The 25,804-nt window shown below is 38.9% G+C and overlaps 1 protein-coding gene across 2 annotated transcripts in view; it reads right to left on the bottom strand.

Annotated features, from left to right (window-relative positions):
* The window catches only part of AMPH (amphiphysin), a 247,506-nt gene that overhangs the window by 117,779 nt on the left and 103,923 nt on the right, over positions 1–25,804 (bottom strand). For both annotated transcript variants that reach the window (XM_050783311.1, XM_050783312.1), the window contains exon 3: positions 6,888–6,942. In XM_050783311.1, coding sequence (XP_050639268.1) covers positions 6,888–6,942 — 55 coding nt within the window. The remainder of the gene's footprint in view (positions 1–6,887; positions 6,943–25,804) is intronic.

A 25,804-nucleotide genomic window follows, 5' to 3' on the forward strand; every position in this document is an offset into this window, starting at 1 on the left:
CAAGTGTTAGTCACTAGTGGACCCCCTTCTATAATCCAGATGCCAAAAGACTTCTGGCATTTTCTTTAAATCTTCGTCTTAAGTCTGACGGAAACTATACATAGCTGTGTAGATAGGTTTTTTAACAATGTCTTAAGAGAAGAAAAAGAAATTTGGCACTGTAGGCCAAATAATCTTTGTGATGAAAAATAAAATCATGAATATAACCTTAAAATAAAATTATATAAGACTTTAATCATCAAGACTAAAAGCACGATGTTGCAGTAAATATATCTATTAACAGCCAAAAGTAACTACTAATTACAGGGTGGATAAGTGGTGATGGATCATTTGGACAGAAGCCATTTTGACATGGAAATTGTTTTGAGAACATTTCCTCCATAGGATGCACTTTAATGGATACACAGGTGAGAGGCTACAAGCCTAGCTCCAGACTGGCAGAGCTTTTAGGGATTTAGGGATTACTCTGCTGACAGAGTGTGATGGGCAAATAAAAGCTAAAATACACATTCCCTTCAGAGTAGTTTGGCAACATCAAAGCAGAATAGGTGCTAAATGCTACCTCTGGGGTTGAATAATATACAATATCCAAATTTTCTTAAAAGATTAGTGATTTCTAAAACTGTAAGACAAATGCCCAGCATCATATATAGAAGAATTATTATTATTTTACTATTGGATGGGAATCACTTCACTCTCCTCAAAATTTTGGACCTTCTCCAAGACATTTCATAAAATGTTGTCTATTCCCATTCGCAGCCAAATTTATGAGCTTCTATTTTCATCCTTTAAGACTTGTTGCATAGATTGCACTACTTTATACATACTCCTTGCTTAAAAATACCCTGAGAGTATGTGTTTTAGTTAAAAATAACATCAGTTAAAATAAATAACCGGCAGCAAGGATAAACCATTAAAAGAACGTCTAAAATACTGCAAGTATCTAGCAGCTTTGTCCCATTGTTTAGAAGAGAATTGTGTAAAAAGACAGCAGCTGCCTCAAAGGAAAGCAAGAGTGGGCATCTTTTTCTTAGATTCTCAAGGAGAACAAGGATGGAACCAAGAGTTGGAACAAAATAGGCAGTTGGTGAAGTAACTCAAGAATAGTCAACCCTACCCCATAGTTATGCCTACACATAAGACACATAAACAAAAAACTATTAATGACACCACCTGCACTGTGCTCCATTTAGAGAAAGATCTGGCATGTTCATCATCCATGTGTCTGGCCCCCGCTGCACGTGCATGCCAGTGACTCCCAATTCTAAATTCCTACTGGACATCTCCACTTGGATGTCTTATTAATACCTCAAACTTCACATGTCAAAAACAAACTTTAAATTTTCCTGTCTAAACCTGCTTCATCTCCTTTTCTTAGTTCTCATGAATGCCACCCAGTTGCTCCAGTTTGAAAACTGGAAGTCATCCCAGATTCATCCTCCCAAAGCTCAGTCACCAATTCCACCTGATTCTCAAACCCAGCCCCTTCCTTCCCTGCCCACTGCCCTTCCCTGGATTAGGTACTCATCACCTATGATTTAGATTAGATAACATAATCCACGTAACAGGATTAGCAAAGTAGCTGGCACAAGTTACTGTCAGCCATCATAATACAAAATATTTTTGGAGGCAACATAACAAAATAATTAAAACTATTATATGCAATTAATCAGCCTTTGTTAAAAAATTGGTTCCATTACATGTGATTTGTGTGATTTTAGGCAAATTATTAATCACCTATAACCCCAGTTTTCCAAAGTGTAAAATACCAATAAATATACCTGCCACAAGGTTATAGAGAGAATTACATAAACTGAGGCATGTCAAATGCTTATCTCAGTGCCTAGCACATAAGTGCTCAGTAAGTGTTAGCTAATAGTATTATTGAAGTATTGAACTAGACTTCTACTAAATCTCCATGCAGTTGCACTTCCTGTAGCCTGAATTCCACACAATCACAATAACTATTTTTCTAAAATGCTAATCTGATCATGGAACTTTTTCCCTTGCCGACAATAACTCTAACAATGACTCTCCTGTCTATTGATAGAATAAAATTCCCGTATGATATGATACATGAAGCACTTCTTTATATAAATGCTGCCCGCCTTTCCGTGTTTCGTCCAGCTCAATTTTCTGCTTGCATCTAACTGCTCTGTTTGTTCCCTCAAGAACCCATGCTTCCTTCTGCTTCCTGGTGCAGTTGTTTCTTCCACCTGCAATGTCCCTCTGAAATCTATCTTTCTCTAGAAAACCTAACCATTTGATGGCCACCTATGACCCCACTTCTTGGGTTCAATCAAATGTAAGTTCCTTGGAAGAATCATTCCTGCCCCAGTCTCTTGCCTCTCCTAAGGTGGGAGTCTGTCCTCTGTTATGATGGCACTCAATGCACGTATCTATTAAAATACATATTACTATGCCCATCTGGCCTTTTTTATTTAACTGTCTCCCCACTCTGCTGTGAGCTCCTTGCATGCAGGCACTATGTCTTGTTCATCTCTGCATCTCCCTGTCCTAGAACAGTGTCAGGTGCACAAATGGTGCTCCAGACGTATTTGCTGCTAAAATGAATGCAAGCATAAGATCTGCCTCACGAAGCCTAAGCATCAGCAGAAATCATAAAGACCCACAGAGGAGAAGCCATCCAGAAATCAGTCATAATAAAATGATTAGAATTCATTTAACCCAACTTCACAGAATCCCAGTTTTGGGGTCTTTGGGGGCTTCTGAGAGAAATGAAGCACTTAATAGATGAGGAACCCAAAGCAACTAAGAGACTTAATGATTTTCCCACAATTGCCACAGGACCCATGACTCCCCAGGGCTAGACATCACTTTCTCCTATGCTGCCCTGATGCTACCTGCATTACAGCAGGGTTAGTTAGCCAGAGTTGTCCTTGTGAAAACAAGAAAAATTGCCCATGAAAACCTTTGAAAATGTAAATTATGATCTACTTAAGGCATTGATATGGTTTGGCTCTGTGTGCTTACGCAAATCCCATCTTGAATTCTAATAATCTCCATGTGTTGTGGGAGGGACCTGGTGGGAGGTAACTGATTATGTGGGCGGGTTTCTCTGGTGCTGTTCTCGTGATAGTGAGTAAGTCTCATGAGATCTGATGGTTTGATAAAAGGGAGTTCCCCTGTACATACTCTCTCTTGCCTGCTGCCACGGAAGACATGCCTTTGCCCCTCCTTCGCCTCCCGCCATGATTGTGAGGTCTCTCCAGCCATGTGGTACTGTGAGTCCATTAAACCTCTTTTTCTTTATAAATTACCCAGTCTGGGGGCATAACTTTATTAGCAGCCTGAGAACGGACTAACACAGGCATATACCTTGTTTTCAAGTTTGGTCCCAAAACCCAAAATGTGTTCCCAGGAACACTACTCATTCTTCACAAGGCTTTGAGAAGAGAGAAGGGTCCTGCAGTCAAAAAACTCGGAATTCCTGCCTATCCCACAGGATTTCTGGAGTTGACTTTAGCATATTAACGGCCCTGAGAAACTCAGTAGTAGCCTGTTTAAAAATTCATTCCAATCAGCTGTGGAAAAAGTAATTTAAACAGAGATCTCTTTTTTGGAGCATCACTTGTTAACATAGTCAATCAGCAAACCCAAGGTGGGGAAAAGCTGATAGAATTCCTTTCTCCTTCATACAGAGCCATGGCCACTAGCCCTGGAGTGCAGGCGCAGTCTGCCAAAAAGGCTTATTTGATGCTTTACCCAGCTTTTCTCCGGAGCTCAAGCCTCACCCTCAGGGAATTCTTCTAGATCACATTAAGGAAAATAATTATGCCAGTCTTTATAAAGCAGCACGCTTTATAAGCAGCACAGACCAAATTGAATAGACTTGGGAAAGAGAACTCTTTCATTCAACAAACTTATCCACATTTCCAAAAAATCAACTACCCAGAGAAAGTCCTGTGCTAGAAATAATATATGACTTCTGTGTTCAAATCCTAAATCAATAATAAAAGAAATACCTAGAGTGGCTTCTGTTTTCTGACTGAATTGTTACAAATACTTAAGGTTGATTTGGGAGTAATTAATGATGAGCTCCATCAAACTGTGAAAGTTAAATTCTCTGAGACTTACTTCTTGGCAAATGTAAAATCAAGTTAATGACATTGATAATATGGCTATGTTGGGAAGTTAGAAACAGGTAATGTGTCTAAAATGCTCAGCACAGACTCTAGCACATAATAAGTGCTCATGAAAAAGTAATAGTAGTAGGTTGCCATTATCCCATTGTATAGATGAACTCTGACTTGTGAAACTGATGCCTTACCATTGGTCATGTAGTTCAAAGGCAGTAAAAGACAATAGATAAAACCAGGGCTCTGGAGAAACACAGAATGAAATATGCAATCTGGCCCTGTTGTTTCCTTGGCATGCAACTTTGGATGAGCTATTTAAACTGTTTAAAAAATCACTTTTTCTTTTTTTCTTTCTTTTTTTTTTTTTTTTTTTTGAGACAGGGTCTCACTCTGTCACCCAGGCTGGAGTGCAGTGGCATGATCTCCGCTCACTGCAACCTTCACCCTGGTTCAAGCAATTCTCCTGCCTCAGCCTCCTGAGTAGCTGGGACTACAGGCATGCGCCACCACACCTGACTAATTTTTGTATTTTCAGTAGAGATGGGGTTTTGCCATGTTGCCCAGGCTGGTCTTGAACTCCTAGCCTAAAGTGAGCCACTCGCCTTGGCCTCCCAAAGTGCTCAGATTAAAGGTGGTGTGAGCCACTGTGCCTGGCAGGAACTCACTTCTCTTATCTATAAAATGAAGATAATAAAACTACCTGCCTCATAGAGCTGTCATGAGAATTAAAATGCTATGCCTGGACTATAAAATTCATAAATATATTTTAGTTTAAAAATCAGTTTTGCTAATTTTTATTATTTTGGCCATTTTATTATTATGTTTTTATTATTTCATTATTTTAATAACATGTTTGTATTCAGTTTTACACATCCACATTAAAACTGTGAGAATAAATTCTTAGAATGAAACTGGTATGTCAAAAAGCATACCAAATAAATAAATCAATCAATAAAAGTTTTTACTAAATGGTCTCCAGAAAAGCTATCCTCCTGGCAATACATGAATGGAATCCACTTCCCAGAGCTTTACCAGTACTAAATACAGCAGTATTTTATTTGTAATGTCTTTGATCATTTGGAGGAAAAATGATAAAATCTTCTTTTCGATGCTACTTAATATTCTTTGATTATTCATGAGGATAAGGCTTTTTCGTGTTTATCACCCATCTATAGTTCCTCTTTGGCTAATTTTTCCTTAGAGTTTTCTGCCCAATTTTAATTTAACCAATTGACCTTCATTTAGTCTACTCACTGAGCTCTTTATATTTTGATTTACTTTCATTAACTATGTTGCCAAAATGGTGATTTTAAATAACATATTAAGCTCTACATACTTATGAGGTCAAATTTCTCCATCGCTATGGAGAGATTTATGGGTTTCTGCCTTGCGAGTAACCCTTATAAAGACCTCTACAGCCTGGAGACTAAATTTACTGTATTTTATTCTAGTACTTTAGCACATTTCTTTGCATAGTGATACATGGCAGACACACCTGACAGTGATACTTAAGCATACCCTGAGAATCACCCTGTATGGTAGATGCACCTGAATATGTGCTCAGAGTTCTGAGCTAAGGAATCTGGGAGTGGCCAACCCAGAGATTCATTCCTTGTCTACAAGGAACATCTGAGCCCTGAGCCTGTCCCATGAAAGGTAAGCCATACAGGAGATTGAGGCCATGTGTTTTGGGTTAAACGAAGGTTGCCAGGTGGAGGTTGTTAGGTAGAGGGTGCTAAGCAAAAATGTTACAGAAACTGCATTGCTTTTTGCAAATGGATGCAGTTCTCCTGCCCAGCCTGCCACCACTTGGCGGTGCGATACTCCTGCCCAGCCCTGCCATGACTGGGCCCACTCTGTATGTAAGTTTCCCACTAATAAAATCCTGTATCTTGTTTGCTGACTCTGGTTCCCTTTTTCGGCCTTTTGAACCTGGTGCCATCCCTACTGAAGTTAATAGAGTCCAGTACAACATATTTACATCTTTACTATATCTGGAATTAGGAAGGAGGGAGTAAAGTGTGAGGTTGAGAATTTCACTGTTTTCTAAGTGTTTGGCCAGTTTTCCAATACTCCTTGTCAGATGATCCATTCTTTCCCCACAAAATCTGCCTTATGATACATCATATCCATGGGCACACTTGGCTGTGACTCAGGGCAGGCAGCGTGATGATGAATAGCAGGCACAGGCTGAGCCCACCTCCCTATTGCTCTCTTCCCCCTCCTCCAGTGGCCTCATTTCCTTGCCTTACATGGCTGAGTCCCAGAAACTCATGCCAGGGCCTCTCTATGCCCGTGCATTGCATGGCGGTAGGGCTGCAAGTGCTGCTAGTCCAAACAAGTCACAGCCAGTCCAGGGCCATGTTTGCTGATCATCTTCCACCTGCCTCTGCTACCATGTCTTGCCCCTTCCAGTGAGAGGGCTTAGGTGCGAGTCTGTGAGTGCTCCACTCTTGGGATGTGGTCTCCCTCAGGAGGTAAGCCAACTGCAGCTTTTCTTAAACAAGGTCTCAAGCTCACTCTAAGAAATTTTCCTGGAAATCTCTGGCATGTAGGTGGCATTTATTTCTAGTTTCCAGCATAAGGGCACACATATTTTTTCCTTATATATTCTGATTATCATTTCAATGGGAATTTGGGGGCTGGGTGGAATGGAACACCTGTGTCCAAGCACCCATCTTGCCAGGAAGCCAAATGGCTTTGTAATTAACACTCAATCCTGTCACTCATGAATTCCAAGAACAACCTGTGCTTAGTAACATGCAGTAAACAACTCATACACATTACCTTTGATTGCTGCTAAATATCCTCGGAGTTCTCGCTGAAGTCTGGTACCCTCTGCCTAAAAAACACAAGCACAGATGCTAAACATCTAGTCTATATTTTGCATGAAAACATCTAAGAAGTGTTAAGTCTCAAAGTTACTATTGCCAGAATCTCATTCTTAAAAAAAACATAAATATGTGGACACAGACTAAACAAGGCAATAATGTCCATCAGTCTAGATATTTATAGAAATTTCATTCCACTTCAAAGAGCAAAAGGAGAAGGCAAGATTTTGCTAATAGACAATACAATTCATTACACAGCCTGTAATTCAAGAGCTATTAAATTTCTAGATTTTGATACATGGGTTATAATAGCAGAGAAGTGATCACCATTATCTAATATGGTAGCCACAAGCCACATATGGCTGTGAGTACTTGCAATTGAGACATACTGTAATGGTATTTTACATTTACAGTGTAAGTATATTTTATACAACAGATTTTAGAGACTGAGTACCAAAAAAAAAAAACCTCATTAATTTTATACAGATTACATGTTAAAATGATAATATTTTGGGTATACTGAGTTAAAGTACATTATTAAAATTTCACCTTTTTCTTTTCACTTTAAGGATGTAGCCACTAGAAAATTCTAAACTATGTAGTTTGCATCATGTTTTTATTGGACTGCACTGAAATAGAGAAACTGTTAAATTGTAAATGTTGACACATGAATGCCTGTTTTGGTTTGGATAACTTTTTAGAAACTCTGAGACTCTCTGAAACTAGGATGAGACTGCAAATAGTTTAATTTGGAGTTAATCAAAGAAATGCCAATAGGAGAGTAGAGAAGCGAGGAAAAGAAGGGAAGACAGTGGATACAGGGAGCATTATCAAGCAAGTTACCACTGTGGGCAACTGGACCTCAGTTCCTCTGGGGAACTCTGGAAGACAGTGTCAATGAAACACCCTATAGATACCCTAATGGAAAGGCAAGGAAGCTGAGGCATTTATCCAATATCTCCTGTCAGCTATGTTTCTAGATGCTCCTAGGGGACACTAATTCCCCAATATATCTAAATAGGGGCAGAGAGGGCTCCAGAAACCAGAGAAGCCCTCAGGCAAAGGGTTGCCAATGCTGGCAAGTCAGTCTGGTGGGCTCAGAAAAAGTAGGTACTAGGGGCATATGTCTGAGCACCAACAGTAGCTTCTATGACTTTACAACTGAAAATCTGTTTAAAACATGCATGCATTTTAATTGCAGAGTCATTTAACAAAATTGCAGAGGGCTAGCATACAGGACTCTACCTTGAGCTCAATAATTTCAATAGTTATGTTCGATTTAACAAACACTGTTAGTATTTGCCCAAAAGAGTGGTGGTGGGGGGACCCTCTTTCCTCATTATAATCTAGTGGGGGAGCTAAAATATATAAGCAAAAAAAAAAAAAACAAAAAACAAACAAACAAACAAAAAACCAATTGCACTGCAAGGCAGATTACATTTAGCATTGCAACCACTATTCAAAGTGTCGGAGTACAAAAACAAATGCCCATCACATTTAAAGATAATGATTAATACAAAGAAACTGAAAAGAAATAATTAAGACTATGCTTGATGGCAAAAGGGATTCTGAATTAGGATATTTTCTGTATAACACTTGCATTGTGCAGGTATAGTGACATTATTTCTTTGAAATCTATGCAACACTGAGGTGAGGTATTCTGTATTTGAGTCAAGCTCAGGTTATTTTTGTAGCTCTATAAACCCAGTTACTACCAGACAAAAGCTTAGGATGAGTCCGTTTGCTGGTACGTATGAACTTCAAACACAATGGTTCTATTCAGAATGGCAAAGCAGAAATCAAAGTACTAAACAATTGACTCCCTTTCTAGTGTCTCAACATGGTTTTAAATCAAAACTCAAGCTTTCTATTCTCTTGTTGAAACACTCAGAAGTTTGTGTGATGGCAAATTCCATCAGCTAGAGAAAATAAAGCAAATCATGGTGGGGTTCCAAACAGCAAAGTGTAGTAGAAAACTATTTCCAGAGAGAGGAAGAGGAGAATAAAGAGAAAATGCTCATGATAAACACTTGAGTAAAAGTAGACAATGAAGAGGACCCAGAGAAGTCAGGATGAAGTCCTCAAAACCACCAAGAAAAGTATATTGGAACAAAAGAAGTGGGTCTTTCGCCTTCTAAATATCCATTATGTGAGGGCATTGTGTCACATTCGGAGTATATAAAAAGTGGAAAAAATATGGCTTTGGTATAATGTCATATAATAAAATAATTTTGGTAGATTTTATTATTGTCAATCTATGCTGCACATCCCTACCAGATCTGTCATTGGAGAAAGATCATACTTCCTGCCTCAGCAACATCAGGCTTGGCTGTAGAATTTGACTTAGCCAATGAAACATGAGTGGAAGTTACATGTCCTACTTTCAAGCTGAAGCTATAAGAGCCATCACATGCTCCTGCCATTTCTTTCCTCTCCCTATACAGAATTTGTTTCTTCAATCTGGATCCCAGAGTAAAGGGACCACAGAGCACAGCCACCACCTGCATTTTCATGAGTGAGAAACCTACCTCCGTTGTTGAAAGCCACTGAGATATTGCTACCATGGCATAAACGTAGCCCAAACTTCCGATAAAATGATTCACCATCAACAGAGGAAATGCCAAAATGTGGAAAGAAGCTGAAATCTAACCACAACAATAAAAAGCCCAATCAAGTTAGTGAACAGAAAAGGACTAATGGCATTTACAGAAACATTTCAGAAAAATCAAATTGGAAAGATTAAGGACAAATTGAATGGTTCACAAATGGAAGCCCAAGTGGTGGTCAAGCAATGGAAAGAGATAGAATGGAACTGAGAGAGAAGCAAGCTCCGGAATCATTTGTCCCATCATATTTCAGGTAATTTAAGAGAGAATAATATCTGAAATTTACCTAGACAAATATAGACCCAAACCAATCTAAAGCCTAAAAACCCTAAAAGGTACAATTAGGAGGGCTTGAATCCATTAAGGCCACATTTCTCAAACTATATAATTGTAGAATCTGGGGGCATTTAGTGGTTTGTCTAGGGCACATACATCCACAAAACAAAGCTAAAAGATCTCTCTGGAACATCAGTTTATTGAGGTGAAGGGAAAGAAATGGAAGAGAAACCATTATTTTACAACCACTAAGCCACCTCTTATGAAGTCGAATAAAAAAACAGCATGGGGATGAAACACAGAACGTCACAGATTTCTGCTGCTTTCAGCTGTCTGCTTTAGGATTCTGCTGTACCAGTCGTAATCCTTCCATGGAAATGTGTGAGGGACACCAAGTTAAGCAAGGCTCACTTCTCACCCAGAAGGATGTGTTCCCTCAGTTATACAGAGCCGGCCATGAAAAGGGATGGTTATGAGTCACCAGGATTGCTCAGAATATCCAGAAATAGCAAAAAAGTAGCAGTGAAGGGCATTCTTTTCTCAAATGTTCAAGGAATAAAGTTATGTCAAATTAACCCCACAATTAACTAATTGCCTTTTCCTTCAGTAGAAATCAAGTGAAATAATTCAGGTTCCAATCCATATACTGGATTCATCTTGTCAAAGGGAAGCACTGCAGACTTTTTTTTTTAATGAAATAAGAAATCCAGAAGAGATTTTTTATATAAGAGTGGAACAAAGTTCAAAATTGTGTGATAATTGCTTAATAAATGAGTTCAATTTAAGCAGATAAACTAAAGGCTGATTTAAACGACTTTCTTCTTTTCCAGTTATTAAAATTCTTAATTTTCCCCATGAGTATTTGGGTTTCATGAACCACAGTAATAGCCACACTTAATTTCATGTCAAGTTCTACTTTAATCAAAAAGGTAAAAAGCTCTGGAGAAAAATCCTCCACCTAAAATATGCCATAAAGTAGTTTCTTCTATACAAAACTTATTGCATAACAAAATTTCCTTAAGATCATTATTCTGCAGGAATAGCAGATGTTTGAAAGTAAACAAATTCTTATAACATTGCTCAGATTTCACTGAATTTGAAGTTCATTCCAAATTCCTTTGTAAAGTATCATTTTAGTAATTCAGCTGTGAATTATGTATTGCACATGTGTGTGCAGAAAACAAAAGTCTTCTACACTCTTGAGATTATATGCCTGTTTTTCCCCTTCTTGTTTCTTTATATCGTTTTCTACAAGATATCAGGAAATGATTGTTCTATGTCCTGGTCACAGGGATCATGGCAACAGGAGGGCAGGGGGGTCTATTATGATTAAGTTGTCTGAATTGCCTAGTAATACTCCTCTTTGGAGAAGACCCAACTGCATGAAGATGCAATGAGTATGGGAAATTACTGAGTCAAGCTTTTTGTTTGTTTGTTTGTTGTTTACATACAGTAAATTTTGAAGCCCTGCAATATACTAATATTAGTAAATACATATTCCAAGACTTCAAGAGTCTTGAAAAAGGTGTAATTTTGTTAGTTTACCTTTAACCTAGTTATTTCTGCCCAGAAGAAAGAAACCATACTTGAGGCATTAATTTAATTTGGTTGTGGACAAAATTCATAGAATGAATTAGTGATTCCTAAGGAACTAAACTTAGAGCAGCAGCAACCACTGCACAATTTAGGGGCACCATTCCCACATACTACCATGTGCATGACACCCCGGGGTGGGGGTGTGCATCACGGTAGCCCCAACTGCACAAGAAAAACCAAACCCTGTGGATTTTATTAGTAAGGTTAAGCAGGTCTGGAAAATACCTCAAATGATAGGAGTTCAATACCTATTAAACAGGCAATAGCCTGTTGAATTGGCTTGTTAATATATGGTCAGTGTAGCACTGACTTATCTTTATAAGTAACTTTTGTTATAAAAAGAAAAAGAAAGACAAGAGGAAGAAAATATCACACACAATATAGAAAAATGTTTCATTAAGTTGCCTCTCCAACCCAGAAATTGTGAGCTGACATTTTAAAAAGGGCTCAGGTGGAAAGCCAGCAGTACTAACATCTGCATGAAAGGTGGATCTTAGGAGACATAACTTCATAAAGTTGTAATTTTACAAAGGTGAGTCCTGTCATCTCATCTGTGATCATAAGCCTATAGACATTCCCAGAGTTGCATTATTATTTTTGGCCTTTGATGACATTTTTCTCTTGAAAATGGCTGAAGTAACATATCAAAATTAAAACTGGCTCAATTTCTCAGAGTTCAGACAGGTTAACTCAATCTTGAAAGCAATGATAATAAATTTGCTGATCATTTTTGAAGCTTAGAGGAAAATTAGATTATCAAGGAGATGAGATTTAATGAGCCCATAATCAGCACCTTGATTAACAGATGACTAATAACATAATATCTGAATCCACTTACAATCAAAGACATTAGGCCACTGAGCACTACAGGCATTCCTGGTTTGTTAAGAAATAGAGCGCTCCCTATGAAAAGTTCAGGTGCTGTTAAATGGGAAGATGAGAGTTTTTCATCAGTAAAAGCACCAGGGTCTCTGAAATTTACATTTCTGTTTCCTTGCTTTGAGCTCTTTGCACTATTGGAGCTGTCTGTCATTAAGAAGCCAGCACTGACTTCATAAAACAGTTTCTCTTTTTTTATTTCTTATTTTCACAGATATTAATTCAGAAGCTACAAGATAGAGATGAAATAAGACTGGATATTTGCAGTCATATTCCTGGGATGATGAGGCAGGGAGTGCATGGAAGGAAGAGAAATGTCAAAGAGAACATCTCGGTTTCTACAATTTTATCCAAGATTCGTGGCCCAATTTCCGACTATCCCTGTCACCAATTCCAAGAATATCTACCATCTGAAAACTGATTATCACATACTTTCTAGCTTCAACAAAACAATATCAAATTATTCTATATCAAAATATATCATAATTATGGAAGTATAGTGACATCATCATAATCACATGTACAATCTCTCAATTTATTTCCCTTAAGCCAGTCAACTTTTTTGAATGTATGCAGATCTCCATTCAGATCTTCTGGAAAAGCTAACCCATATTGTGTTAAACCGCCATTAAATCATCACAGCATGCAGACTGGATATTGCTGGAAGATCTGCTTTATTGCCTTGAATTTGTGACCCTTGAAAAACCACTCAGTTGTTTTTCTCACTGTGTGTGTGTGTGAGGAGACTTGACTTACAAGGTGCATCACGGGCATGATTTAAAATCTTTTCAGCCTTCACCTTAATAGCTAGAGCACAGTATTGAATATATTGGTAGGGGAGGGGCATGGAGAACTGACCCAAAAATCAAGGGAGACTTTAAAAGAGCTCCACTTCCAGCAGCAAGTCCTCCTGTGACTTGCTGTTCAGTGTCCCCTGCTGTGGGTATAGATGCTAGCTCTATCTATAACATTCTGTCGTGACCAAATCAGACAGCAAGTACAAGGACTAGAAAAACAACTGCTGTGTCAAGGCACAGAGATGCACTGATGGTAGAGAAGGAAGGGCCTTGGCTATCATTATTCCAGGCCTAATCAACAGCCAGAACATTTCTGAAACTGCCATTTATGATGTCTGTATTAGTTTGCTTGGGCTGCCACAACACACAACCACAGACCAGGTGGCTTTCTCACAGTTCTGTAGGCTGAAAGTCTAAGATCAAGGTGTTGGCAGGTGCAATTTCCCCCCCATGGCCTCTCTCCTTGGCTCGCAGATGACCACCTTCTTGCTGTGTCCTTGTGTGACTTTTTGTCTGTGTACATGTGTCCCTGTTGCCTCTCCCTCTTCTTAGGAGGACACCAGTCCTGCTGGATTAGGGCTCAGGTATATGACCTCACTCAACCTTAATCACCTCCTTAATGGCAAAACAGTGACATTCTGAGGTAGTGGGGATTAGGAATTCAGCTAATGACTCTGAGGAGAACACAATTCAGTCCATGATGCAGCAGTGAAAGTTTTTGATCTGGCAAAACAATCACAAAGTCTAACACCTACTGAGTGGCCACTTTAATCCAGGCGTTGTTCTAAGTTTCACAACTCTGTTAGCTCATACTCCTCACAATAATTGCATACGGTTGGCATATTGCTATGAGAAAACGGAGGCACAGAGGCTGAGGACTTGTCCAAAGTCACACATCTAATAGGTGGCAAGCCAGAATTGGAATCCAGGTAGGCTGAGTTATTTTAGCCCTATGATCCACCTCAAGAGCCCACCAGCTTGATCCCTGCTCTCCCACCTCTATGCCCCAGAGTGTAAAGGATGATGAAGGATAAAGCTGCCCAACAAGAAGCAACTGTTGATAAATGAGGATAAGGTAACTAAATGCACCATTCTCCATGTTCTCAGGATATAGTACTCATCTGTAAATAAAGATATCAATTGTTCACTAGTTTTTCTCAAAGGCCCACAATTCCACGGAGTTTATTAGATGTGATTCATATCACATAGTGGTTAAGTCTACGGGCTCTGAGATCACACTTCCTGCCCTTAAAATCTGAGCTCTGCCACTTCTAACCATACAACTTGAGGCAAGTTACTTAATCTCTCTAGGCCTCCAATTTCCTCATCTATTAAATAAGGATGATAACAATACCCACCACCTAGAGCTATCATGAAGGTTGAGGGAGTCAAGTTATATAAAGTATCTGCTGAGTGCCTGGCACATATCATGCACTCCGGAAATGCTGGATAACACTATTATCATTCCACTAACACTTTGTAAATGATAAATTATGCAAAGGATAGGTGTTTCACAAATGCTTGATTGACCTACGTTCTGCTACATGTCATATTGCAAATGAATATCTTCGTGAGGAAGATGCATGATGAAAAACCTTCCCAAAACAAGCTACTTGGGAATTTATAATGCTTCCTTGTTTTTTCATTTGTAGTTTTAAGAATCAAAGACACAGTTATGTTTTTCAGAAAGTTATTTTATAGCTTTGAATATTGCAGTAATAGAGGCTCCCAGAGTATACAAGAATAATTTATGCAGATGTAAAAGAACCAACTAACAATGGATATGAGAAAAATAACCCAATACGATAAACTACTGCCTGAGGAAACAAGAAAGCATGAATACTAAAGGAAAAAAGAATCATTAAGTTCATTTCCAAAATGAAAACTTTTATGACATATACTCAGTTTTCTCATGTAAAACAATTATAATTCTGGATTGCCATGAGAATCAAGTAGCTAATATACAAAACGCTTTCCAAATGTCAAAGCCCTACTTGTAGAAAGTCTTCAATATAAAAACACTTTGTCACTGCTTTTGCCTAAGTCAGTCAAATAAGGCTTGGAAATTTGGAAATTGTTAAAGCTCCTTGGAAGATTCTTATAACTAATCAGGTTTGGGAACATATTTGAGCAGATATGCAATCAAAGAAGGCATTATCTTTATTATATGTGTGCAATCTCAGGCTTATAACCGAGTGGTTAACATCATAGAATGACTCTTTAGAGACACAAGTCAAACATGTGACCTGACTCATAAGTCTGAAATAGGACCCAGGAATCTGTATTTTTAAAAATCCTCCAGGTGATGGTTATTGGGAAACTTTAATTTTTCACTGTGTCTGTCACTTAATGGACACTTAAGTGTGTATATAGCTCTAGTATGAGATTGCTAAAAAGACACTTAAAAATATGTCTGGTTCCATGTTTCAGTCAGTCACCATAAGACATTCCTTCTAATGTATGTCCTTCCTTTAGATTGCTATGCTAATGGCAAAATCCATGGTGAGGCTTACAAGGCGACTTATAAGAGAGAATCACCGTCAATGGGAACCAATAAAACTCATGCAAATCTAAAAAACAACTGTAGCTCATTTCTGCAGATTTCAAAACCATTTCCAATAGTCTCCCTAGGCTTGGATGACAGACATGCCTCATTCTCTGCATCCCATTACCAGAGTGGTACAGTTAACCTGGGAATCATTTAGACAGATACATCCAAACTAAATAATGAGCTTAATTCACAAGGGAAGTGGAAAACATATAGAATTAGTCTCTAAATAATTGCTGAGGAATGGGACTCTAAACCCTCCCTAGTTGGCATGGTTAATTAATATTGTAGAGTAAAATGCAATTAAAGTGGGTAACAGAATAGAACAGATAAAAGGAAACCATCAGAGAAATAACATGAAGAGCTTCCTCTAGAAGTGATTCTTAAACTGGGGACAAGCTTCATAGGAAATGGCACAGTAATGCCTGTGACATCTGCAATTTGACTGGGTCAATTTTTAGCTCCATTTGAACTAAGGCTTTTCATTTAGATGGGCTAGAACTGAAGAGATATTCTTACTGATGAAATAAAATAAGTAAGAATAAAGAGGTTAACAGATAAACAAGTTCAACAAATGTAACAAGTTTTAGTTTTCTTCCTCATGTCTGGCACCATGGACAGCAACACCCTAGCATTCCCATGAAGTAGGCAGACTTATTTGCCAGTGAGCAAAGAGATTTATTGGATGTGTTGGAAATGAAATAAATAGAAAGACTATAGATAAATGCAGAACAGTTTGAAAAGCAAGGGCCATTACATTCTTTTGACACCTACAGGTTTCCACTACCTGCTCCCTCCCACAGAAGTAAATTTTATTGGCAATCATAGTGGTTTATACTTATATTTTAAAAACTTTAAATCAAGATTGTATAATCAAAGCACATATTTCCCATAAGAATAATATTACCAAGGAGAGTGGCAGTCTTGACTAAGAGCTCAGTGGCCACATTCCCTTGTTTTTTGCCATATAATGAATACAACTATATCTAAATTAAACTAAGAATCTCATAGCCAATCACCTAACAATTTCATGACTATTTAGCATGCTATGTGAGCAGCTTTACAGGGTGATGATTTTTGCAGAAATGAACAGGAGATACCCATTGAACCTGGGAAGTCTAGCTGAAAATGGGATTGTGGAAAGGTATAGAAATCATTTCTTCTAAGAATACCAATTGGGGTGAGAGAATACTCATGCACTGATGATAAGTGATGAAACTAGGATATCAAAATATATGATAATTATAGAAGTATAGTGACATCATCAAGAGATTCTGTATCTTTTTCCTACTACTTTAATTGCTTCAAAAGAAAGAAGACTTTTGTGAACTAGACCACAAGCTTGACCAAAACAGAAATTTTTCTCTAAATTGTTCATTTATTTCAGTGCTTTGTACAATGCCTTGAGTCAGTGAAGAATCCTTTTGGTAAAGATTTGTCTATAGGGAATTTATTCTCTCTTACCTTAAATAAAGTGTCCTGCTCCTAGCTCAAGTCAATTTCTCAGTTGTGTTTTAGATACCATCTCCTCCTGCCTACTCGAGGACACAGATCAGCTGTTCTCCCCTTTGTCTGATGAATCACCACATTTTCATTCTGGACTAAATGAGTCCCTTTAGTACACAGATATTTCTGCCTTCTTAAGAAAATGTTCTTTTGACCCTCACTCCTTCTCCCAGCTATAGTCTTGGTCTTTGACCGCACTTTGCTTCAAAAGGCAAAACTTGAAAATTGCTGCCTCCAGGCCTCTAAAAACCATTCCCTTTGCTCTGCTTATTCTTGCCTTACTTGGTTTTCCTTCTATAGCTCTCATCATTTTCTAGTAGACAGTATAATCTACTTATTAATTGTACTCTATTTATTGTCTGCCTCCCTGTTTTGGAAGTAAGATCCACAATGGTAATGACCTTTGTCTGTCTTGTTCACTGAAGTTTCTGCAATACCTAGACCAATTCCTGGTATGCAGTGCACACTCAGTAAATCCATAGCAAATGCATGCCTCAGTAGTTACCTGCTATTGTTTTAAATGGGCCTGCACATGATATCATCTATCAAATAACCTAAAAACTTCCTTAAAAGTTAATACTAAGATGAAACACTTTAAAATTTGGAAAATATTTACACAATAAGATGGTTTTCAATATTAAAGAACCCCTGCAGAAAATTATAGCTACAACTAAGAGTATATGCTATGGTTTCAATGTCCTTGCCAAAACTCACATTGAAATTTAATTGCTGTTGTAACAGTGTTGAGAGGTAGGATTTTTACGAGGTGATTAGGCCATGATGGCTTCACCTTCATGAATGGATTAATGCCATTATCATGTGAGTGGTCTAGTTATCATGGGAGTGGGCTCCTGGTATGAAAGATGAGTTTGGCCTGATTTCTTCTCTGTTTTGTGCACTTGGTTTCACCTTCTGTCCTTCCACCAATGTCTGAGCAGATGCTGATGCCATGCCCTTGGTCTTCTTATCCTCCAGACTGTGAGAAATAAATTTTTCTTTATAAATTACCCAGTCAGTGGTATTCTATTGTAGCAGCAGACTAAGACAGAAAATTTATACCAGAAAGTGGGACTGTTGCTATAAAAAATACCTGAAAATGCAGAAGAAGCTTTAGAATTGGGTAATGGATAGAGGCTGGAAGAGTTTGGAGCAGGCTAAAAAGAGCCTTTATGACTGTGAACGGAGCATTAAGGGTGATTCTCGTGAGGGCTCAGAAGAGGAGAGCTGTAGGAAAAACCTGAATCTCCCTAGAGATTACTTATGTGGTTGTGACCAGAATTATGGTAAAAATATGAACAGTAAAGGCCATTCTGGTGATGTCTCAGACAAAAAAAGAGGAACAAGGCATTGGAACCTGAACAAAAGGGAATCCTTGTTATACAGTAACAAAGACCTTAGCTGAATTGTGTCCATGCCCTGTGGTCTTTATGGAATGTAGAAATTTAGGGTGATTGATATGGTTTGGATTTCTGTCCACACCCAAATCTCATGTTGAACAATAATCCCCAGTGTTGGAGGAGGGACCTGTTGGGAGGTGACTGGACCATGGGGGTGGACTTCCCCTTTGCTATTCTCATGATAATAGCGACTTCTCATGAAATCTGACTGTTTAAAAGTGTGTAGCACTTCCTCCTTCACTCTCTTCCTCCTGCTCCAGACAAGTAAGATATGTGTCCTTCCTTTTCACTCTCCACCATGATTGTAAAGTTTCCAGAGGCCTCCCCATCCATGCTTCTTGTAAAGACTGTGGAACTGTGAACCAACTTAACCTCTTTTCTTTATAAATTACCCAGTCTCAGGTAGTTCTTCATAGCAGTGAGAGAATGAAATAATACGAAAAATTGGCACCAAGCAGTGGGGCATTGCTATAAAGATACCTGCAAATATGGAAGTAACTTTGGAACTGGGTAATGGGTAGAGGTTGGAAGAATTTGGAGGACTCAGAAAAAGACAAAAAGATGAGGGAAAGTTTGGAACTTCCTAGAGACTCATTAAATTGTTGTAACCAAAATTCTGATAGTGATATAGTCAATGAAGTCCAGGCTGAGGAGGTCTCAGATAGAGATGAGGAACTTATTAGGAATGGGAGCAAAGGTCATTTGTGTAATTTGTTAGCAAAGAGATGGGAGGCATTGTGCCTCTGCCCTAGAGATGGTGGAAGAAATTTCTAAGCAGCAAAATGTTCAAGATTTGACCTGGCTGCTTCTAGCAACCTGTGCTTATATTCATTAGCAAAGAAATGACCTGAAGCTAGAACTTATGTTTAAAAGGGAAGTAGAGTATAATGTGGTAGAAAAGAAAAACCCATTTTCTGGAGAGGAATTCAAGTTAGCTGCAGAAATTTGCATAAGTAAAAAGGAGCCAAGACAATGGGGAAAATGCCTTGAAGGCATTTTTTTCAGAGACCTTCTTGGCAGCCCCTTCCATCACAGGCCCTCAGGCCTAGAAGGAAAGAATGGTTTCGTGGGCTGGCCCAGGGCCCTACTGCCCTGAGCAGCCTTGGGACACTGCTCCCTGCATCCCAGCCACTCCAGCTCCAGTCATGGTTAAAAGGGACCCAGATAAGTCTCAGGTCACTGCTCCAGAGGATGTAAGCTGTAAGACTTGATGACTTCCACACAGTGTTACGCCTGTAGGTATGCAGAGGGCAAGAGCTGAGGCATGGGAGCCTCTGCCTAGATTTCAGAGGATGTATGGAAACACCTGGTCCAGGCAGAATTTTGCTATAGGAGCAAAGCCCTCATGGAGAACCTCTACTAGGGCAGTGCCGAGAAGAAATATGGGATTGGACCCCTTATACAGATGCCCCACTGAGGCACTGCCTAGTGCTGTGAGAAGAGAGCCACTGTCCTCCAGACCCCAGAATGGTAGATCTACTGACAGCTTGTACCCTGCACCTGCAAAAGCTGCAGGCACTTAACACCAGCCGATGAAAGCAGTCTCAGGGGCTGTGCCCTGCAGAGCCACAGAGGCAGAGCTGCCCAAGGCCTTGGGAGCCCACCCCTTGTGTCAGTGTCACCTGAATATGAGGCATGGGGTCAGGGAGATGATCTTGGACCTTTCTGATTTAATGACTGCCTTTCTGCATTTCAGACTTGCATAGGGCCTGTAGCCCCTTTTTTTTGGTCAATTTATCCCTTTTGGAATGGATGTATTTACCCAATGCCTGTATCTCTATTGTACCTTGGAAATAATTAACTTGTTTTCTATTTTTACAGGCTCATAGGTGGAAGGGTCTTGCTTTGTCTCAGATGAGACTTCGAACTGTAGACTTTTCAGTTAATGCGGAAATGAGTTAAGACTTGGAGGACTGTTGAGAAGGAATTATTGTATTTTAAAATGTGAGAAGGACATGAGATTTGGGAGGGGCCAGAGGAGGAATGATATGGTTTGGATTTGTGTCCCCACTCAAATCTCATGTCAAATTGTAATCCCAAGTGTTGGAGGAGGAACCTGGTAGGAGGTGATTTGTTCATGGGGGTGGACTTCCCCCTTGCCATTCTTGCCATTCTCATAATAGTGAGTGAATTCTCATGAGATCTGGCTGTTTAAAAGTATAAAGCACTTCTCCCTTCACTCTCTTCCTCCTGCTCCAGCCATGTAAGATCTACCTCCTTCCTCTTCACCTTCTGCCATAATTTTAAATTTCCTGAGCCTCCCCGCTCCATCCATGCTTGCTATTCAGCCTGAGGAACCATGAGCCAATTAAACCTCATTTCTTTATAGATTACCCAGTCTTAGGTAGGTCTTTATAGCAGTGTGAGAGACTAATACAGTGATGCACTAGGATATCTGATGGAAGAAATATCTAAGCAGCAAAGCATTCAGGTTGCTGTGTGATTACTTTCAACTACATATAGTGAGATGCCAGAGAAAAGAAATGACTTAAATATGCAATTTATAATTCAAAGGAAAGCAGAACAAAAAGATTTGAAAATTCAAAGCCTGACTATGTAAAGAATAAAAAGCATATCAGAGAGACAATGCTAAGGGTATAGCCAAGTATCATTTGTTAAAGAGATTAATATGAACAAAAAGAAGCCAAGTGGTATTCATCAAGACAATGAAAGACCCCACAATCATTCTGAAAATCTTCTAGGCTGCCCATCCCATCACAGTCTCAGAGCTCTAGAAGGGCAGAATGGTTTTGGGAGATGGACCTGGGGTACCCTCCACAGGCTCACTGCCCAGGACAACCAAGGGACTCTGCTTCTTACATCTAAGTGCAGCACTCTTTGGCCAGCCCAGCTGTGGCTCAAGTGGTCCCAAGAGCAGCTCAACCCACTGCTCCACATGGTACAAGTGGTAAGCCTTGGTAGTGTCCACATGGTGATAATTCTGCAGGTGCACAGAATGGAAGAACTTTGAGGAAATGGCTTCTTCTTCCCATGAGATTTCAAAGGATTTCATAAAAAGCTTGGAACTCAGGCAGAAACTTGCCACAAAAGCAGAGGTGTCACAGAATCTCTACTAGGGCAATGGATAGTGAAACCCTTGGGGCAGGGCTGCCACAGAAAACATAGAACTTGTAGGGCCACCATCATGGAACTCTAACCCATTAAAGCTGGGTGAACTGAGCCTAGCAAAGTCATGGGGGCAGGGCTGTCTGAGACCATGGGGGCCCAACCCCAGCCCCAGTGTATCCAATAAGTGGGATATAGAGTCACAGGTGATTATTCACCAGCTTTAATGTTTAATGTTTTCTCTGTTGGGTTTTGGACTTACTTGGGAACAGTTTTCTCTTTCTTCTTATCTATTTATCCCCTTTAGAATAGGAATGTCTGTCCTATGCCTGTTCCACCATTGTATTTTGTAAGTAGATAACTTGTTTTGATTTCACAGGCTCACGGCTGAAAGGAATTTGCCTCGGGATGAATCATGCATTCAGTCTCATCCACATATGATTTATACAGGACTCTGGGCTTTGAACTTTTGAATTGACGTTGGAATAAGTTAAGACTTCTGGGGCTGTTGGGATGGAATAAATGTATTTTGAATTGTGAGAAGGACATGAGTTTTGAGGGATCAGGGAGGAATTCCATGGTTTGAACATCCCTGCCAAAACTCATCTTGAAATTTAATTACCATTGCAACAGTGTTGAGAGGCAGGATCTTTAAGAGATGATTAGGTCATGTGGGTTTCACACTCATGAATGGATTAATGTCATTATCATGGGAGTGAGCTAGTTATCATGGGAGTGGGCTTCTGATAAAAAAGATAAGTTCAACCCAATTTCCTCTGTGTCATGTTAACTTGCTTCTACTTTCCACTCATCTGCCATGGGATGGTCTTCATCAGATAGCAGAGTCAATGCTGGCATCACATCCTTGGACTTCCCAGACTCCAGAACTGTGAGAAATGTATTTCCTTTCTTTACAAATTACACATTCTGTGGTATTCTGCTACAGCAGCAAAAAACAGACTTAGCATCTCTAGGTAAACTTTATTTAAAGAGATGCAGACATGCACCAATTCACTTATAGAATACTGTGCAACTATTGAGTTTAAAGATCAATGGAAATCCCGTATGAATTCAGGCAACAAGACTCATAATTACAAACAAAGTTTCTCATAGCAATTGATTGATATCAATTAAATATTTTAAGGCTCTCTGGTAAAAACATTATCCTATAAGAGAATAATCTTACTCCAAAACCCAGTATATTAAAAATATTTTAAAATTGTACAAATTGAAGAACCTAACTTGGACTTAAAGACAAGAAAAACATTCTTAGGCAAAATTAAAATTATTTATTTTATTGTTTGTAAATGTGTGTAAAATTCTTAGAAGACTAAAAATACTGTGTCCACAGATACCACAGGAACTAGGGCAGTTTTTGAACCAGGAGTGACCAAAACTTTGCTCTAGTCTCCATAGTCCAGGTTAGGATCAAGCCCAGGCCATGTCAGGCCTGGATAAAAGAGGTATAGTAAATGACAATATAAAAAGAGGAGTGTTGACACATGCACTCACATGTTCATTGCAGTACTATTGACAATAGCAGATTTATGAAATCAACCTAGGTACCTATCAGTTGTTAATTTGATAAAAAAAAAAAAAAGTGGTACATATACACCACAGAATACTATGCAGCCATAAAAGGAATAAAATTGAATCTAAGAAGTTGAAAATAAATAAAAATTTTAAAAATAAAAAATCATCTTGGCTCTTCTAATTCCCTTGCCTTTCTCTCTCTCTCTTTTTCTCTCTCCCCCCGTATGTGTGTATGATGTGTGTGTGTGTGTGTATATATATATATATGTATATGCATATAATCTTAGAATCAGTTTAACTATATCTATAAAACATTCTGTTGGAATTATGATTTATATAGCCTAAATTCTACAAGACGTCAACTTATCAGAAAAAAGTATTCATCTGGGAATCAAACCATCTACACTCCAGGAATAAACTCTCCCTAGTCACAGTACATTATCCTCTTAATATAGTGATGACTTCAATCTTCCAATGTTTCATTTATAAATGTTTTGCATGTATAGTCATAAAGTTTACATAGAGTTTTTAAAAAGAGGGGCTTTGATATTAAATGAGTGAGGCAGTACATAATAACACAAAGCAAAGGGTAAATACAGAGAATAAGTGTGACAAGCAGGCGAGTCAAAACTGGGATGTACTTATTAGGTACCTAGCAAGTACTAGAAGCCATTGAAGGTTTGTAAAAATGACTAAATGTTGAGTCTTCCTTTAAATATTTCACAATTTAATAAGAACATAGATACACAGTTAAATTACTATCATGTAAGAAAACTGGATAACAAATAACATATTACTGAAGTATACAGAGGAAAAGAGACTCCTGACTGAGGGGATGGGGAAAATACCACTAGAATATTCCTTGTGAGTTGACCTTAAAGAAGGATGGGACTTGAGCATAAGGAGAAGGGAGATCCAGGAAGGAAGGGCATTCAAATGATAAGGAAGTAGTTGCAGTGAGGGAAGTGGAAAAGAGTTTGAAAGCCAGCAATTCAGTCCCCAAATTACACTACAGACATAGACCACCAACTATTCATTGTAGCAACTTCTTTTCTGCTTTTAATTACATCAGAGCATCTCAATTCATATCAGCCTTCTTAACGGGATCCCTAAAGAGAAAAGCCACTTATTTGGCTGTTAGGCAGTTGAGTTCCGCCAAAAACTAAAAGGGGAAGTGTGATCAAATCCTTATGGATGGCCAAAGAAAGACTGAGTGCTATGAATGTGAGAGAAAGCCCAAAGCAATCTCTAGGTACAAATAATTTGTGTCCTATAGAGTGGGCACTGAATAAAGAAAAATTCCAAACAAGTAGAATTTGCTCCAAGTCATGTAAATATATATTCCTAAGAGAGTATCTTAAGGAAACTACCCCAGACAAGAGGTCAGAGATTTTTCTGTGTTAAAATGTATGTGTGGGTCAGGTGTGGTGGGTCACACCTGTAATCCCAGCACTTTGGGAGGCCAAGGCAGGTCGATCAGTTGAGGTCAGGAGTTCGAGACCAGCCTGGCCAACATGACGAAACCCTGTCTCTACTAAAACTACAAAAATTAGCCAGGCATGGTGGCAGGTGCCTGTAATCCCACCTACTCAGAGGCTGAGGCAGGAGAATCACTTGAATCCAGGGGGCAGAGGTTGCAGTGAACAGAGACAGCGCTATTTCACTCTAGCCTGAGTGACAGAGCGAGACTCCATCTCAAAAAAAAAAAAAAATGTATGTGTGGAGTCAGATACATTTTTTAACAAATGGAAAAAGGTAGAGAGAGATTTTTGGAAAAGTGCAGATTGAGTAGAACATACCCCTCCATGCATCATCTCTTTTTTTCTTAATACTTCATTAAAGGAAAGGAAATATTATCCTCCACCCCATTTCTATGTTGCTTTCTTGATCTACAGACTTTTCACTCTCTGTTGGAGGGATTCCCATCCCCTCAGTCAGGAGTCTCTCTTCCTCTGTATACTTCAGTAGTACGTTATTTATTATCCAGTTTTCTTACATGATAGTAATGTAGCTGTGTATCTGTGTATCTGAGACCCAGACATTCAGTAGGTGCTTCCCATATACAATCTTTGCTGAAATGTCACCAGAATTCTGTCCCTATGGTTTGCCATGTCTATTTAAGACCTTGGTGGGTCTTAAACCAGCACCAAGACATTTTCTTTTCTCTCCATTTAACACCCTTGCACATTATATAAAGGACCCAATGATAAGCCTGATCCAATTTTAGGCTTGTTATGCTCTGCTAAAAGATGTCTAACAATGGACAGTAAACTAAACATGAAGACAACCAGCCATTTAATCCCACACTTAATGACATGCCGTTAAATGAATGTAATGACTACTGTGACACTGCATTTCAAATACTTCGACCACTGTGATTATAAAGAGCCCTGTGAAGCCACTATTGACTTAAATATATTATTTCTCTACCCTCCTTTTCTCAAACACATGACTGGAATAATGCCTGTTTTATATAAAAGTATTAAAAATCAACAACAGAAAGAATAATGCTCCATATATAATAAACCTGTAATTTGTACTGCCATGGCATGGGTGACCCTTATCCCAGTGTTGAAAATTCTACTGAGATTTCCCTCAGCGGCCACAGTGGAACAGGGATAATTAAGGCCAAATCTACCACCCTATGAAGTTTATTACTACAGTTACCA

This window comes from Macaca thibetana, chromosome 3, assembly GCF_024542745.1.
Source record: "Macaca thibetana thibetana isolate TM-01 chromosome 3, ASM2454274v1, whole genome shotgun sequence".
Taxonomy (NCBI): Eukaryota; Metazoa; Chordata; class Mammalia; order Primates; family Cercopithecidae; genus Macaca; species Macaca thibetana.